This window comes from Eucalyptus grandis, chromosome 7 (assembly GCF_016545825.1).
Source record: "Eucalyptus grandis isolate ANBG69807.140 chromosome 7, ASM1654582v1, whole genome shotgun sequence".
NCBI lineage: Eukaryota > Viridiplantae > Streptophyta > Magnoliopsida > Myrtales > Myrtaceae > Eucalyptus > Eucalyptus grandis.
The window spans coordinates 55,732,042-55,747,196 of NC_052618.1; the positions used below are offsets into that span (position 1 = coordinate 55,732,042).

At 40.5% G+C, this 15,155-nt stretch overlaps 2 protein-coding genes across 5 annotated transcripts; one reads left to right on the top strand and one right to left on the bottom strand.

Annotated features, from left to right (window-relative positions):
- The first annotated feature begins 468 nt into the window (after positions 1-468).
- On the top strand, positions 469-6,993 carry LOC104454325 (protein HESO1). 4 transcript variants are annotated; one of them, XM_039316276.1, is made up of 10 exons: positions 469-942; positions 1,376-1,470; positions 1,587-1,729; positions 2,518-2,682; positions 3,843-4,021; positions 4,114-4,209; positions 4,568-4,637; positions 5,494-5,621; positions 5,963-6,073; positions 6,172-6,993. In XM_039316276.1, exons 3-10 carry the CDS (start codon positions 1,591-1,593, stop codon positions 6,625-6,627), a joined length of 1,344 nt encoding a protein of 447 aa, XP_039172210.1. In that variant the 5' UTR covers positions 469-942; positions 1,376-1,470; positions 1,587-1,590; the 3' UTR covers positions 6,628-6,993. The 4 variants fall into 4 exon arrangements, with proteins under 4 accessions (XP_039172210.1, XP_010067443.1, XP_010067441.1 ...); XM_010069141.3 differs by having other exon boundaries at positions 469-828; XM_010069139.3 differs by having other exon boundaries at positions 471-942; positions 1,584-1,729.
- Positions 6,994-7,387: 394 nt separating this feature from the next.
- On the bottom strand, positions 7,388-13,644 carry LOC104454326 (probable methyltransferase PMT11). The gene is made up of 9 exons (XM_010069142.3): positions 12,570-13,644; positions 12,021-12,170; positions 11,637-11,907; positions 10,920-11,030; positions 10,518-10,677; positions 8,932-9,189; positions 8,728-8,850; positions 8,266-8,343; positions 7,388-8,060 (listed from the first exon to the last, which is right to left on the bottom strand). Exons 1-9 carry the CDS (start codon positions 13,266-13,268, stop codon positions 7,853-7,855), a joined length of 2,058 nt encoding a protein of 685 aa, XP_010067444.2. The 5' UTR covers positions 13,269-13,644; the 3' UTR covers positions 7,388-7,852.
- Between the last annotated feature and the right edge of the window lie 1,511 nt (positions 13,645-15,155).

A 15,155-nucleotide genomic window follows, 5' to 3' on the forward strand; every position in this document is an offset into this window, starting at 1 on the left:
TACCAAATACCATACATTATTTTATATGTCAACTTTCAACATCATGCGATGTGCACTTGAAAGCTAATGATTAGCACTCGAAAAAATTGAATTGACCTTGTTTCAATGGACATAAAAAAGAACGAGACCGATAGGGATGTTTATCGCATGAAATTCGACATTCCAATGAATTACGTGACCAATAGCAACTCTAATTTGAAGTCTAATGACTGAAAAGCTCGAATTGCAAACTGGTAGATTCGAAAGCAAGGGATACAGTGACATGCGAATGAGAAATTGTGCTTGGAGGTCAAGATTTTCCTAGAAAAAAAAAATCGAAACTTCGAATTGCAGATCGAAGCGACGCTCAAAATTCCAATCAGGGCACATCTCCAAAATCACCGGAGCCACCCCAAATCCGAAGAAAGCTCCTCGCTTTTACCCTTTCAAGACTCCATTTTTATGCTCCTCTCTCTCTCTCTCTCTCTAGCTGTTCCGCATTGACCGTCTACAAGTTTCCCGCCGTACCTGCTGGTCCTGCGTAGTGGGTACGGGTAGGTCCCAGAATCATCGATAATGTCGACAGGCCCCGTCTTTACGATTCGGTCCTGAATAGGAAAAGAGGCGTACGATGGAGAAGCGAACAACCCACCTCGCTAAGTAAAGCTCTCCCCACTTCTCCTTTCATAATATTCACTCGTTTCGCACTGGCCGCGTTTCCATTCGGTGGCGAGAATCTTATCTTGGGCAGGGAGGGGCTCGACTTTCGTTGGGACCCGAGACCCATGAGAGCATTTGGGTCGGTTTCGATTGGGCTCCTGAGCAAGCGATCGATCCTCCGCAGCTGACGTGAGTGCCTTCCTTTATATGGGTTTCGCTCGATTGCCGGTTAGGTGTTTGTATGGATGTCCAATTGAAGATGGGTCACCGGCGCTTGGCTGCTTGGTAGAGAGGTTCTGTGAAGTGCGTGGCGCGTTTCTGATATCAGCATTTGACGCTGAGTTTTTACTGCGATTTCAATGGTTTGATGGGTGTCTCTGTTGGGTTGGCTGTAACTTGTCCAGCTCAATGCTCTCTTCCAGTACTTTACCATATGTGTATTTAGGTCTACCGTTATTGTTTGTCCCGACTTTGGCAAACCTCGGGCAGTCGGTAGTTCTTGTTTTTCCTCCTTTTCCTTTCGAATTTTGCGACTAGAGCTTTTTCACTTGTTTTTCCTGTGATAGAACTTTAGATTCGCGCGAGTTTCGTGATGAATGTTGATCACCAGACTCATTTCTAACTGGTGAATCAGCTTGTGTGCCTATATTGCGATTGCGGTGAACTTCTCAGATTAACATTGTCTTGACGACCCTAAGATTCAGATTAACATTGTCTTTCTAACAATAATTTTCAGGAAGTGGTGGTCGTTGTAATGGGCCTTTGCAAATCTCATTGTGATGTGCGATCCAAAATGGTCTTTTGGGCTGGCCATTGAGTTCATCGTACCTGGTGGGTTCTGTGTGTACGTACGTTGTGTTGTATCCTTGCATAGTGCTGCTAAAAGTCGTCCTTGAGCAACATCTTTTCACATGGTTGAAAGCATTTTCTTTTTAATGTGACAGCAGTGAAATGGGTGCATACAGAACTTTGGATTTTGTTATCAACGACATCCTAAACGCAGTAAACCCGCAACAACAGGATTGGGTGATTCGATGTCAAATCATAGATGAATTGCGAAGGGTTATTGAATCTGTGGAAAGTTTGAGAGGTAATGATTTCTGTTGCATACCCTGAAACCAACCCACACACCCCCCAAAGATAAAAAAAAGAGTAATAACATAGCTGCACTGAAAAATATACTTCTGAAGATTTATGAGGTGTGGAGGGCAACAATTTTTACCAGAAGGCAACCTCTTTCTACCTAGTTCCCATTGCATGCCTTTGATTTAAAGGGAAAATGAAGCGGTATTTTGCTTTCTCGTTCCTCAGGGCATGTGGAAAGCCACTGAAGAACAGATAACCACTAAAGATATGGAGTTGCAAAATAGAAACTGAAACGATGAGAAGCTGCTTTCTTTTTGAATTTGTATTCAGAAAACTTTCTTCAGCTACCGTGCATTCTATTTCTGATGAAAATATTTGAAAGGACAAATTGCTGTCCTCTAAACTGTCTGGGTTTATGTCAGAAACTGTGGATTAGGTGCAATAACCTTACTTTGGTTCCGCTGCTGCTAGACTGTAGTCCTAAAGCAACAAATAGTTACTGTAAAGGCTGTTGGCTTTTGTCTTTAGGAATCAAGCACCCAAGCACTTAACATCCTTCGAAGGAAGCAGAGCTTTGTATTTTCTTCTAGTGTGTCATATCCTTCCAATTGGATGATCATCTCTAAAGTAAGCAGTACAATCATCATGCTAGAGGACCATCCATCAGCTGTGTGAATGGCCCTGAACCGTTAAAAGAAAATTAGAACAGGGATAATCCTGGCAATATCTCATCAGATAACACAAGTCAAGAGATTCTTCAGTGAAATGCAGTTTATCTTGTGATTTTAACAGGTGCAACCGTGGAACCATTTGGGTCTTTTGTGTCTAATCTTTTCACCAGACAGGGGGACCTGGATATCTCTGTTCAGTTACCCAATGGTTCATATATCTCAGCTGCTGGAAAGAAACTTAAACAGGCACTATTAGGAGACTTATTGAAAGCCTTGAGACAGACAGGTGAGTGTTACTGTTTTGTGTTTTCTCTAAATTATAACTGATGTGTCCTTATCAAAATCTGCAAACAGCTTCTGAAGTGAGAGAAAAAAATGTGTTGCAAATACGGTCTTTGTTTCATGCAGTGTAATTTGACTTTTTGACAACTTACCCTTGAAATTTGATATTGGAGAATTCATTGACATGGAAAGATTTTTTGATTGCACAAAAATAAAAAAGGAAAGAGGTAGGATGAGACTTAGCTATAGCTACATATTGGTATATTAGGGCACGGATGATAACCATTTTGGCTAGAAATTGATTTCTGAAAGAGAAATAAATTTTTCTATTTCTATTTCTAGATGAGTTTCTGAACAAAAATTCGTATTTGATGACGACGAAATATTTCTGTTCTCCGAATAGATTTTTTTTTTTTTTTTTTTTTTTAATAACAACACAAAATTTCTCCTCTCAGGAGGCGGTGGCGGGCAGTGGGTGAGTGGCTGACTAGTAGAGTGGACGAGTGATGAGAAAAGTTTTTACTTCTCATTTCTGTTCCAAACCTATATAGACTAAATATTTGTTCTAGAAATAGAAAAATGAAATTGCGCCACCAAACAGATTTTTATTCTGGAAATAAGTCCGGAATAGAAACATTGTTTTGGAACAGAAATAGAATGATTGTAATGCGCGCATTTAGAATGACATGCTGGGTTATTGTATCATTTTGTAAAACTATCAGTGGGGTTCTTTCTGCTATCAGTGATGGTTAGAATGCCAGTTTTCTTTGATATTCTTGAGTGATTAGTATAGTGATGGTGGCATGCAGCAGCAGACCTTTAGAGGACTAATTCTTTTGAGATATTCAATAGCTCTTCTATAGATTTTTTATTGAGAAAATAAATTTCTCCCACTACTTTTGGAAAGGCTAGCTGAGGAAAGGTTTTGGGTTGAACAAGGTTGCGTGTTGACTAAATTCTGTAAAATTACTCAAGACGTTCCATGGAAAATCCTGATTGTTGAGCATCAGGAACATCTTTTTCTTGAACAAACCTGTCTGTAGGTTGCCTCCAATGCATTAGGCTGTGGTACTTATTCAGAGGACACATCTCTTTCTACTTAGTCTGGTCTTATTTTGTCGCCATATTCATGTTGCTCACTATAATGGCAGTGATTTTTGTCAGGTAGGTGGCGAAGGTTGCAGTTCATTGCCCATGCTAGGGTACCCATTTTGAAGATTGAGAGCAAAAACTCGAGCATCTCTTGCGACATTTCAATTGATAATTTGCACGGCTACATTAAGTCAAAGTTCTTGCTCTGGATCAGTGAGATTGATGGACGCTTTCGAGACATGGTTTTGCTTGTATGTTCAAGTTAGAAAAAGTAAAAGACAATACTTGCTGATATGCATCTTCTTTTTATTGTTTTATCTATTCTTTCTCTTTGCCTGCGTAGGTCAAGGAATGGGCTAAATGTCATGATATAAACAATCCAAAGACTGGGAGTTTCAACTCTTTCGCTCTTAGTTTGCTTGTGATCTTTCATTTTCAGGTGAGCTTTTCCTACGATAATTGTGCTTTAGAAATGTAAGGGTAGATTTTGCATGTATAATCTCTAAAGATGTGTAGAATGATCGCCAAAGCACACAGGTGGCTTTTGAAATTTAATTTAGTTGTGAAGTGCAAAAGCATGGCACTACACAATTCCAGATTCTCGAAAGTAAAGTCTTTATGCATAGCAGTGCTTCACAAATTTTGCCCTTAGGACACTCTTTGACAAAGCCCTATGACAGGTTATAATCTAGGAAGCGAATATGCAACCTTTAATTGTAATAACACATGATGGCTTGTAGACACTTTTTAACTTGAAGGTTGTTAACAACGTGTGTCATTAAATGATTTTGTTACAGACTTGCGCTCCAGCAATTTTACCTCCTCTGAGAGACATCTACCCTTGTAGTGCCGTTGACGATCTCCAAGGTATTTTGGCTTGACTCTGGATAAAAGACCAGTTTGATTTTCTTAGATTATTTGTGTATTTCCACCTTTGCTGTTTAGTCGCATCACTTTTATTATCATAGTCAATGTCTTTTCATTGCTCTTACTAATGTGTTGGGCCATCTGTTTTCCTCAATACTTCAGAATCTATAATCATGCCTTGGGTGTGTAATTTTGGTGTTCTTTCCTAATAAGTTGATTTGTGTACTATAAAATGAAAGTTGCATGAAGAGAGCAGAGATTTTCTTTCTGTGTTTGTGTGTGTGCATGGAAAGTTCACTCTATCATTTGTGACTTACTACGAGTTTATAATTTGAGAAGGTTACATAATCACAAGTCAGAACTCTCACCTAAGGCAGTGAATGTAGTGAATATACAGATGAAGAACCTATTATTGATCTTGCAACCACTGTAATTTTGGATATTAGGTTATGAGATGTACAGAGAGGCTTTAAGGATTATTGAATTTCAGAATTTAATCATTTTACTGTTAAGGAAAACACCCTTTACACTCCAAATGCTATGTTTAGTTGTCAATTAATTGGGTTGTCAGTGTTCCATAGTGGAACTTTCATGGCTTCCTCAGATTCTGTAGAACCTCCCATAAAGTTACAACCCTAAACTTCTCGTGACTTAAGCTATCATCTTGATGAAAAGTTGCAGAAGATTTTGAGTATTCTCTTGCATCATACTTCAGCTAGCCTTTTGTTGCATGAAAGTTGTAATGGCTTTCTGCATTTTGAGATCAATTTTATGGCCATCACAAAGGATGGATGAACTTTACCAACTTGTGAGACAATTAATGACTTTAAATACTATTTAATGAAACATGACTCAGGTGTGAGGGCTGATGCAGAAAGGCGAATAGCAGAAACCTGTGCTGCTAACATAGCCAGGTTCAAATCAAGCATATCAAAGCCAAACCAAAGTTCACTGTCGGAGCTTTTTATATCATTTCTTGCGAAGGTAACCTCTGAATTTCCTTGACACTGTCTTTGTGATTGGTCAAAGTACTGCTAGGAGACTTTATTTGAAGTGAACAATGGTATGCAATCACTTGCACTCGCATATCATTTGATTCATTATATAGTCTTTAATTAAGGCAGTCCAAGCTTTCTGTGCAAGGGATTTTTCATCTCTTTTCATTCATGTTTAGTTTCTTTGTGTTTTTCTTTTAGAATCTTAATGATGCTATTTTTTCCCACTGAGGAGTGATTTTGCTTGCATGCATGACTAGAAAAGCTTGGTGGCGGCCATGCTAATTTATGACTTGAGTCTCAAGGTGTTCTTTAAAATGGGCATTGCAGTTTTCGGGCTTAAATCTGAAGGCACCAGAGCTTGGGATTTGCCCATATACTGGACAGTGGGAAGAAATAAAGAACAACATGAGATGGATGCCCCAGACTTATGCTCTATTTGTAACTACCTTTTTGTCCATAACTTATCTCTGAATAGCATCTGTTTTCTCAATTTCTGCTGCTACTAATTATGTATCTCCTTTCTGATGGCATGTCAGATTGAGGATCCTTTTGAGCAGCCAGAGAATACTGCAAGGGCTGTTAGCTCCAGACAACTTAAGAGAATCTCAGAAGCGTTTGAGATAACCCACCATAGGCTTACTTCAAACAGTCAGAACAGGTCTGCTGTTCTTGCTGCGCTGGTCAGGCCACATGAAGTACAGTTTTTGACAAGGACACCAGTCACAAATGGAAGTTACAATGGAGGTCGCCTTAACAATACATCATGGAATCAGAGAGCATTAACCTCACCCTCCCCAGTGCAGAATCAACATCGGAGAGTGAAGAACAACCATCAAGGACCTGCACCAAGCTTTGCCCACAACTCAGCTGTACCCAAACCACATCACCATCCTTCAAAGGATTCAACCCGTCAAACACCAAGCCAGCAACATCAGAATAAACCGCGGCAAATGTGGAAGCCTCGACCTAGCAGGGAAATTGTCGATGAGTGAAGGGTGTCAAGTTGGATGAGCGAGCTTGAGCAACTTTCCCTGTGGATTCACTAGTCTTTTGGTTTGCTCTTGCTATTTTTGTTTTGCTTTCATCTGAGTGTGACGAAATCTGAGAGCAGAATGGTTGTTGGAGGTTCTAAGACTATCAACCTCAAAAGGGGCGAAGAGAGATTAAAACGATTGATATTTGAGTTGGATGAGGTCAAGGACTTTGTGAAAATGCCGAGGTCTTTTAAATTTTTTGGCAAAATCCAAAACACTTGTAAAGGATATGTATCATCTTCTTTGCCCCATGTTGTGGGGGCTGTTTTGATCTGGACGCCGAGAAAAGGAAATTATACTCTTCCTGCTGCAGGCCTATGTTTCTGTGGTAAGCTTGCCTTGTGAACATAAATATCTTGAAGTGCGTCTAATAGCGGTTTCAAGTGACACTGTAGTCTTAATTAGCTCGGGGGCTATTGGGCAGCACGAACGGACACGAGCTATTCAGCATGATTAAACTGATTTTAGGTTCCCCAGCACTAACAAAGATGGCAGTATTTACCTTTTCCTTGGAGTTGGTCAGGGCAAACGCTAGGGTAGTCATTATTCTGTCTAGTGAAAGCCCAAAAAACCAGAGAATGGGAAAAACAATGGATCTCTGGTTGTGATCAGAAACGTCCATAAGGTTCTTAAGTGATGGTATGAACCGATAAGAGAAAAACCAAAGCTCCTTTTGAATTAAAATGTCTTCAAAAGGACGTGTAATAGAAGAGAAACATGTACAACCATCGGCTGCAGTTTATTCAAAGATCGATGATACGCGGCGAAAATTGCTCTTTGCCATTTGCCAAGTATCGTACAAATAAAGTACCAAATAGCTCTAGCGTGTTTCCAACTTTGATCAGTAGAAAAATAATGAATGCTTTTAACCAAAAAATTGTTAGCACGATGAGAATACAGTCTAAATTACAGGAAGAGACTCTTTTCTTTGACAACCCTTTTCGTATGTGCTGTACCCCAAGCAATCAAGTTAGCACCAACGCCTACTATGATCCACGATCGTTCCTGTCATGGACTCGCAAGATGTCCGCAAATCATATATAGATATCCTGCACACCAGATAATTCCCTTTGTATGCAGTTCGATAGGTGCTCCTGTATGCATCTTCGCCGTCGATATTTGTTGGCATTCGCCTCTTTGGGTTCAACGATGAGATATCAGATAAACTTTCTTCCAACTGCTTTCAAGCATGCAAAAGGTTCTTATCGCATGTCAAAATCCTATAACTGGCATGAGGACCCTCAGCAGTGTCTCTCACAGCAACGCGCCACCCCATGGCCTTGGCAATTTCTTGAAGCTCATCCATGACCGCGAGTGAATCACGAATATATACACGTCCACCAGGTCTTAATATCCTATCCATCTCCAGCATTATAGTGGACATGTTGCATCTGACACATTAAAACAGAGACATTAGAAAATATCCGGAAAGGGATGCTTTATATTCACACATTTTTCCAAAGTTTCTAGGTAGAGAATGGATGATTTCAGAAAGCGCTTGCTATAATCTACAAAGAAACTATAACAGTCCCAGAAAAGAATGAGAAGTAGACCAATCCCATCTACTGTCTTTCAGACCAAGAGAATAAGTAATACCTCTTTCTTTCCAAGGAGAAGAGGCCGGCTGCATGCAACAGATCGTAGGTCCTGGGATATGTATCAAAGGGCTCACACCTAATACAACCATTCAACCATGAATACCAAATCCATCAACGCTGCTTATATAAAAGAAACCAATAATTACTGTGTGAACTAATAATGTAACAGAAATATGGGACGTTGGGCAGGATGAACAGTCCACACAAAAAGAGAATTAATCATACACAAGCCGCAACTTTTTTCTGTTCAAGTATAAAGAGGCTGATGGCAGTTTAAAAGCCAAAGATTATCTGTCTAGAATTCTCCACTAAGCTTGCAAGCCAAACACCATTGCAAGTGATTGAGTCTCAAAGAGCAGTAGTGCTTGTGATGTAAAGAAACCATAAAAGGATATTTAAATTGGAATGTAAATATACTGACAATTACTATGAGATGCATAGAATAGTGAAGGTCAAGTACCAGTCATGCATAACTCCAATAAGGCCACGGTCATATATGACAGGCAATGTGTTGGGGCCACTAACAGGGACCACATTCAGAACCCAGCAATCAACTCGCTGAGAAATTAGTGCAGCCGCAAACCTGCCAAAATCAACACATAAACAATTGAGATACAACTACTCAAAAAGAAGAAAAATAAGGTGAGAAAAATGGCTACAATACCCTCCAAAGCCAGCTCTCATGTCCAACACATTTCTCAATTTATATTTCTTCCAGTGTAAAGCTCGTACATAGCTTGCTATTATTTCGTCCCAATATTTTGATTCTGCCTTGAATAGTTCTTTTCTGGATATGTAAGCATCAATATGGATGCTCTGGAGCCTATCGGGTGGCATTTGCAATCGTGCAGGCCATGCAGTAACATTTGCTCCATATCCGTTCTCAGGAAGTTGTGTAATACATGCTTTCAGATCAACATACCTGACATGATCATGTAAATGTCATAGTGGTAAAAAGCCCCAGAACAAATATTTTTGACATGTGTTGAACATCATGGCATAGAAAAAGGCATGATAAGAGAACAATATAGTAAGGATGCGTTTGGTAACCATTCTGTTTCTTGGACAAATTTCTGAGCATTTGAAGGCATTTGATAACCATCCAAAATTTTTATTCCTGGGATAAAATGCATTTAGTATGACCCTCGAATTCTTTTGTGAATTAGAATTTCTTTCAATTTTTTAATAATTTCATTACATTTTTATTTTTTTCCTTTTTTTCTTTCTTCTTCTTCTTCCTTCTTCCTTTAGCCGGTCATTGGCCTCGACCATGGCTGGCGACCTTGTCGGCCCCCGCAAGGCTTGGCCTCACCACTGGTGAGGTCACCTTGCTGAGCTGGCCTTGCCTAGCCACTTCGTGAGGTTAACCTCGCCTTGGTTGGGTGACGCCGGCCTCACGGAGGCTCGACGAACCTCATCGGTTGCTAGGCGAGCTTGGCCTCTCTAGATTTGGGCGAGGCTAAGCCTCACTAGTGGCCGGCAAAAGGAGGAAGAAGAAAAAAAGGAAAAGAAGAATAAAAAGAAAGTGGTCTTGATTCTGAAGTTGTTTTTAGGAACAAAAGACCAATTTTTTTTTTTACTTTTCAATTCTATTTCAAATCTATTCCCAGAGATAAAAAAAATTACCAAACAGATTTATATTCTTTTTTTTTGGTTCCAGTTAACAAAAAAATAGAATGATACATTGTTAAGCCGGTTACCAAATAGTGCCTAAGCTAAAAAAAGCTACATCCCCAACCAATACCCCTACAACCCATTAACCTGATAAAGAACAGAAAATATGAGATTAAGTTCCAAAGACTGAAGTGTCAGTGTTGGAAATTCAAATCTCTTCATAAGCCTCAAAATGACAAATATACTTGAAGCTATGGCATCTTGGAGAAGTAGGTATAGAAAGATCCAATATACTTGAAGCTATTGCTCTTTAAATTAGCAACATTTGTGTGTCTAATTGTTAAATGTCACACAGTTTACCTAGTGCCAGTAACCGGTGAGACAAACTAAAAATTTTGAAGTCCCACATGTTTCTGGCAGCATGGCAGTTAAAAAGCCACATATTATCAAAGTGGCACTCTGCCAACTTGACAACGAAAATAATTATCATGGCTAGCCAATGAATGACTAACTCAGCCCATACGAGTAAATCATCTCTAAAACCGAAATGGTATCTCCTTTTCTCTTTTTGCACAAAACAGTGTAAACTGCACCAGGATCACCATAGATCACAACAGAACAAAGAAAGCGCAATACCAGACATTGTCAGGATCGTCCTCAGGTTCACAAAGTCGAGGTGTGGTCCCTGGCTCACGGCTCAGGTAACAGCTGTTGTTCAATGGCTTTTGCCATATTGCAATTTGTCCCTCCTTTTTAACAAGTTCCCAGCAAAGACGAGTAGTAAGATTAAGCATCTCTGCATGCAAAAGTTCAAGATGATAAGGTAATACCCAATGGTAGATTCATCTTTCATGCTCATCAAACAATGATACTTTACTGGACCAGTAGACAAATTACTAGGTTTCAACATAGCCCAAGCGGAAGCAGACACATGCTCATTCAAGTGAACAGCTTTTAGCAGTTAGAGGAAAAATCATACAGAAAAAAACGAAACATCCTACAATAAAAAAATGAGAAAAGAAAATTACTGTGCACTACCTGCCCATTGTTCCTCTAGAATAGCCTCATGTTTGTAAACTGGCTGTGCAGACCAGGCAAAGTATCCTCCAGCCCGGAGAATCCTGTTGACCTCAAGCAACAGAATACCATCTTCACCGCATGATGCAGAGAGTAAGATCAAAATCAGACCTTATGAAGACTAAATGGAGTATAAAACAATAAATGAACTTATATTAAAAGGTTGCCATGTAGATTGGAAACATACTGAGAAAATTTTCCAAAAGTTTGAAGTAATGACCTCTCCTCCCATGTCACAAAGCAGAAAGTATCAAAAACAAGAATATGGAGGAATAAGAGATAATTTCTTTCACTTTGCTATTTTTAGGAGAATATGCAATATGTGCATTCATGAGTATTAGGTACAGGATAATCTCAAAGCTCCGCATATTCACCTGAACCAAGAAATCTATATGCATGCAAGAAAATAATTACTTTTTTAAGCCTTTCCTCAGTGACTCAAGAGTGTGAAACCACGTAAGCAAACTGAATCACATTCATCTCTCTTCCTCTGATGTCTCTAAAACTAGACATGGGAACAGACCTTATCCTGACTTGCACGGGGAAAATTTGCCTTTAAGGATCACTAAGTCAGCTAGTATACTCAATTGACAATTGCAAACCCCCACATTTTACAGCAACTATCAATTTCGGTATTGCACCACAGAAGAAAAGAAGGTAAGAGACACGAGTCACTACCGTCACGAGTCCAGTTTATTCTGCATCGTGAACAGTGTATCATATCAAAAGCTTGACTTGGATATAGCAAGCGTCGAGTTGCAAATGCTGCTGCCATCGCAGGCACACCTCGCTCAAGTGCAAACTGAATTTGATTTTCATGAACATCTTTTGGAGCTATGGACAAAGTTACGACATTTCGAGACAGCAAATAGGCACCAAAACTTGCAACACCACATCCAACGTCCAGAGCAACTCGGGTGTGTTGACCAAAAGCAATCTCAGGCACCATCTACAAGTACGAGTAGAAAATTCAACATCAGTCACACAAGAATTAACCACTTGTTCTCATAGACCCCATTCAGATTTCCTTTTTCATTACAGTAACTGATACAAATTTAGAACCTGAGAAATCTGATCCAAGTATTGGTCTGCTCCATGAATAAATTGAGTACCGCCTCCAGGAAATTTAAACTTGTCTTTCACTTTGGTGATCCAGTTCTGACCACCTTTGTCATCAACCAGTCGAGTGTGTGGAACATTGTAGTACCAAACCTGAAAATCAGAAAATTTCTTTGCAATGAATTTACCGTACTAAGGACCAAAAGGAGCTCAAATACCTGTTTCAGTAAGGATTTGGCAACTGTTTAAGGTGATAAAACTTATTACCAATTGTTGAATTCCACAGTTAAGACAGACGTAGATTAGCAACACAATCAAGGTGCTAAAAAGTTTTTCTTTTCCCAAGAATAGAGACTATACAGTGTTCTTCTCTAAGTCCATCTCAAAACTGAATGCAAAAGGCAACGGAAAATGGCACCAATCCAAATTCCAAAAGCGTTATAACCGTGAACCAGCATTCTTTAATCTGTGCATTGTCCTCACATGTGCTTCGATTTATCTAAAAATTCGAAGAAGAAGAGCACAACCCAAAGTCATCAATCGACGAATTACCTCGTCCCGGCTCTTTGGCCAAGGAATTGGAGGCCGGTACCCCTTCGGAGGCGGAACCAAGCAACTCAGCCCCTTATCTTTGTCCGGACAATGCCGCTCGAACCTCTCGCCCTTCTCCGTCGAATTCAACCTTTTGATGGCCTCCACATTGTCCAAGCAAGGTATGTAATCCATCTGGCTCTCCGGGCAAAGCTCGTACCTCCGAACCTTAACCCTCGCCCCACTCTCCTCACTCCCCGTCCCCCCAACATCGGTCGCATTATCCCCCCAATCGTCGACAAACTCCGGATCGAACTCCCCCACCTCGAAGTCGTCGGTCATCGTCCCATTCTCGTTCACGATCCCGAACCTCGTGATCGCCGGCGGCGGAGGCGGCGGAGGCGATGCGTCGGGGGTCTCCTCCAGTGACGGCGGGCCAGGCGGCGGCGCGAGGGCTAGGGTTTGGTTCTGAGAGACGAGGGAGGGGACGTCGAAGGATTTGTTAAAATTCGGGGAGAGGGCGACGGAGGGGGTCGTCCGGCGGCCTGCGGCGGCGGCGGAGGAGGCGGAGGTGGAGAAGAAGAGGAGCTGGCCGTAGCCGTCGGACTCGGACCAGTGCTTGCCCAAGTAGAAGAAGACGAAGGCGACGGAGGCGAACGCCAGGAGCCGGACGATCGCCGGCGTCCTCAGCAGATCCGCATTGCCGAACAACGCCTTCATGATCGGGATCGGGCCGACGAGATTCGGCCCCCCTCTAGAGAGAGAAAGAAGAGAGAGAAACAGAGTGTGGAGAGAGAGTGTGCTAGTGGATCTGCGATGACGGCGACTCGCGGTTGAAGAGACAGCGCAGCACCGTCACTTCCATTTCGCCCGTAGAGCCGATCGGGACACTCTTATGAAATTCGCCTTCGTGTGGCTTTGATAAGATCACCGCGAGCTGCACGGTGATTTTCGGTGAGGCCGGCGTGGATTGCAGACACGTCGGCCACGTGGGGGAGGAGGCTGGAGAGAGTCGTCCGGCTTGCACGGGGCGATTTCGATCAGCGAGAATCGCAATGGAACGGTGCAAAATTCGCGCGGATTTGCTTGCAGACGGCGTTGCGTGTGCGGCGAGTTCCGCTTTTGGAGTTTCGTCGTTTGTTATCTTATTTTATTTTATTTAGAATATCATTAACTCGCGCTATATTCGCCCGTAATAACTGCACTTGACCCGCCTTCTATTTATTGAGCATGGTTACGAAATAGAATCTGAACTCTGATAAAGAAATTGATGGAAACTTCTGACGAGATAGATTCCGAATTTAAAAAATTGAGGAGCTAGTTTCAATGAGTAGATTTCGGGTTCTGGATAGATAAAATCTATAAACTAAAACAAGTTGTTGTATTTTTCTTAATTTGTATTTTCACACAATTCTATGGTATTTCATGGTATTTGATTATAGCAGCAAGTAGTGGTAATAAAAGGTAATGCTTAATTTCAAACACTTAATTAACAATATAGGTTGAATTTGAGTAAACACTGGAATATGAGACTAGACAAGTTTTAGGTGTCGGGCATGCAGAATAAGTTATGGGTTCAAAAAAATGAGAAACCCGCTCCAATAGATAGGTTTCAGATTCTATGTGGAATAAGTTTGGAGCTAAAGATTATTTCTTTAATTTCTTCTTACTTTTTTTTTTTCAATTTTAACAATCATACTCCTCTGGTACAACATTTATTAGGTTAAATGTGCTCTTAATTTAAAATAATCTCTTCTCTTATAGATATTCTTTTGCTATTCTTTCTTCATTGGAACAAAATCATTTTGCATGTTTAAGCTTTCTCGTCCTGCTCGACATCACTCCATATTGCCACATTATCTGTTTCTATCTTTCAAAATGACTTGACGGCATTAATGCCGTCATTAAGATTTAAATGAGTAACGATAAGAAGATATCATAAGAAAAAAAGGAATAATCATCCTTCATAGACCAGTGGTCTCATCGAGTTTGATGATGAGAATTAGACCGAAGAAATGTTGTTGAGTATAAATACTTTGTCATATCAACTACGATAATAATTTTAAAAAATTGCTCAAAGTCACTAATCTAGAATTTGATAGTTGCATGGATTGACTTTGCCGCACCGTTGACATGGACCAAGGAACTTATAGGGGGCAAATGCAATTTCTCTCGAGGTTTGGAGCGTCTTCTCGAAAAATGAGTCCTTTTAAAGTGCTATTCTTGCTTGAAAAGTGGGTTTTGGAACGATTGATTAATGTCCTCCTCCTCCTCCTCCAAAAGTGATGTTTTCTATTAAATAATAACCATCGTCGTATATGGTCATTAAACAATATTTTCACAAGTCGCGGGTCTCGCAATTTATGTGATGATTCTCAATCAAGGTAGACTAATAGCTCCTTGCCCATGGTGTATCTATATATTTACTTTTCACCGAATACGTGGCGTATGCAAGATTTTGCTTCCTAAATTGAAGTTAGAAGCCTAAAGATCTATTTGGGTCTTTGCAAGATACAACCAAAACAGGGTGCACTACGGCTGCATTTGGTTGTTCTGGAATTTTAGTAAAGATAAGAATATAATGAGATATGAAATTTATGAATTTTG

Excerpts from the sequence above, each read along its gene's own strand:
- LOC104454326 (XM_010069142.3), bottom strand. The coding sequence starts at position 13,268 with ATGAAGGCGTTGTTCGGCAATGCGGATCTGCTGAGGACGCCGGCGATC. Across the intron at positions 8,851-8,931 it reads ATGAGAGCTGGCTTTGGAGG|GTTTGCGGCTGCACTAATTT; the intron begins GTATTGTAGCCA and ends TGATTTTGGCAG. Across the intron at positions 8,344-8,727 it reads ATTGGAGTTATGCATGACTG|GTGTGAGCCCTTTGATACAT; the intron begins GTACTTGACCTT and ends TGGTTGTATTAG.
- LOC104454325 (XM_039316276.1), top strand. The coding sequence starts at position 1,591 with ATGGGTGCATACAGAACTTTGGATTTTGTTATCAACGACATCCTAAAC. Across the intron at positions 2,683-3,842 it reads GAAAGCCTTGAGACAGACAG|GTAGGTGGCGAAGGTTGCAG; the intron begins GTGAGTGTTACT and ends GATTTTTGTCAG. Across the intron at positions 4,210-4,567 it reads TTGTGATCTTTCATTTTCAG|ACTTGCGCTCCAGCAATTTT; the intron begins GTGAGCTTTTCC and ends ATTTTGTTACAG.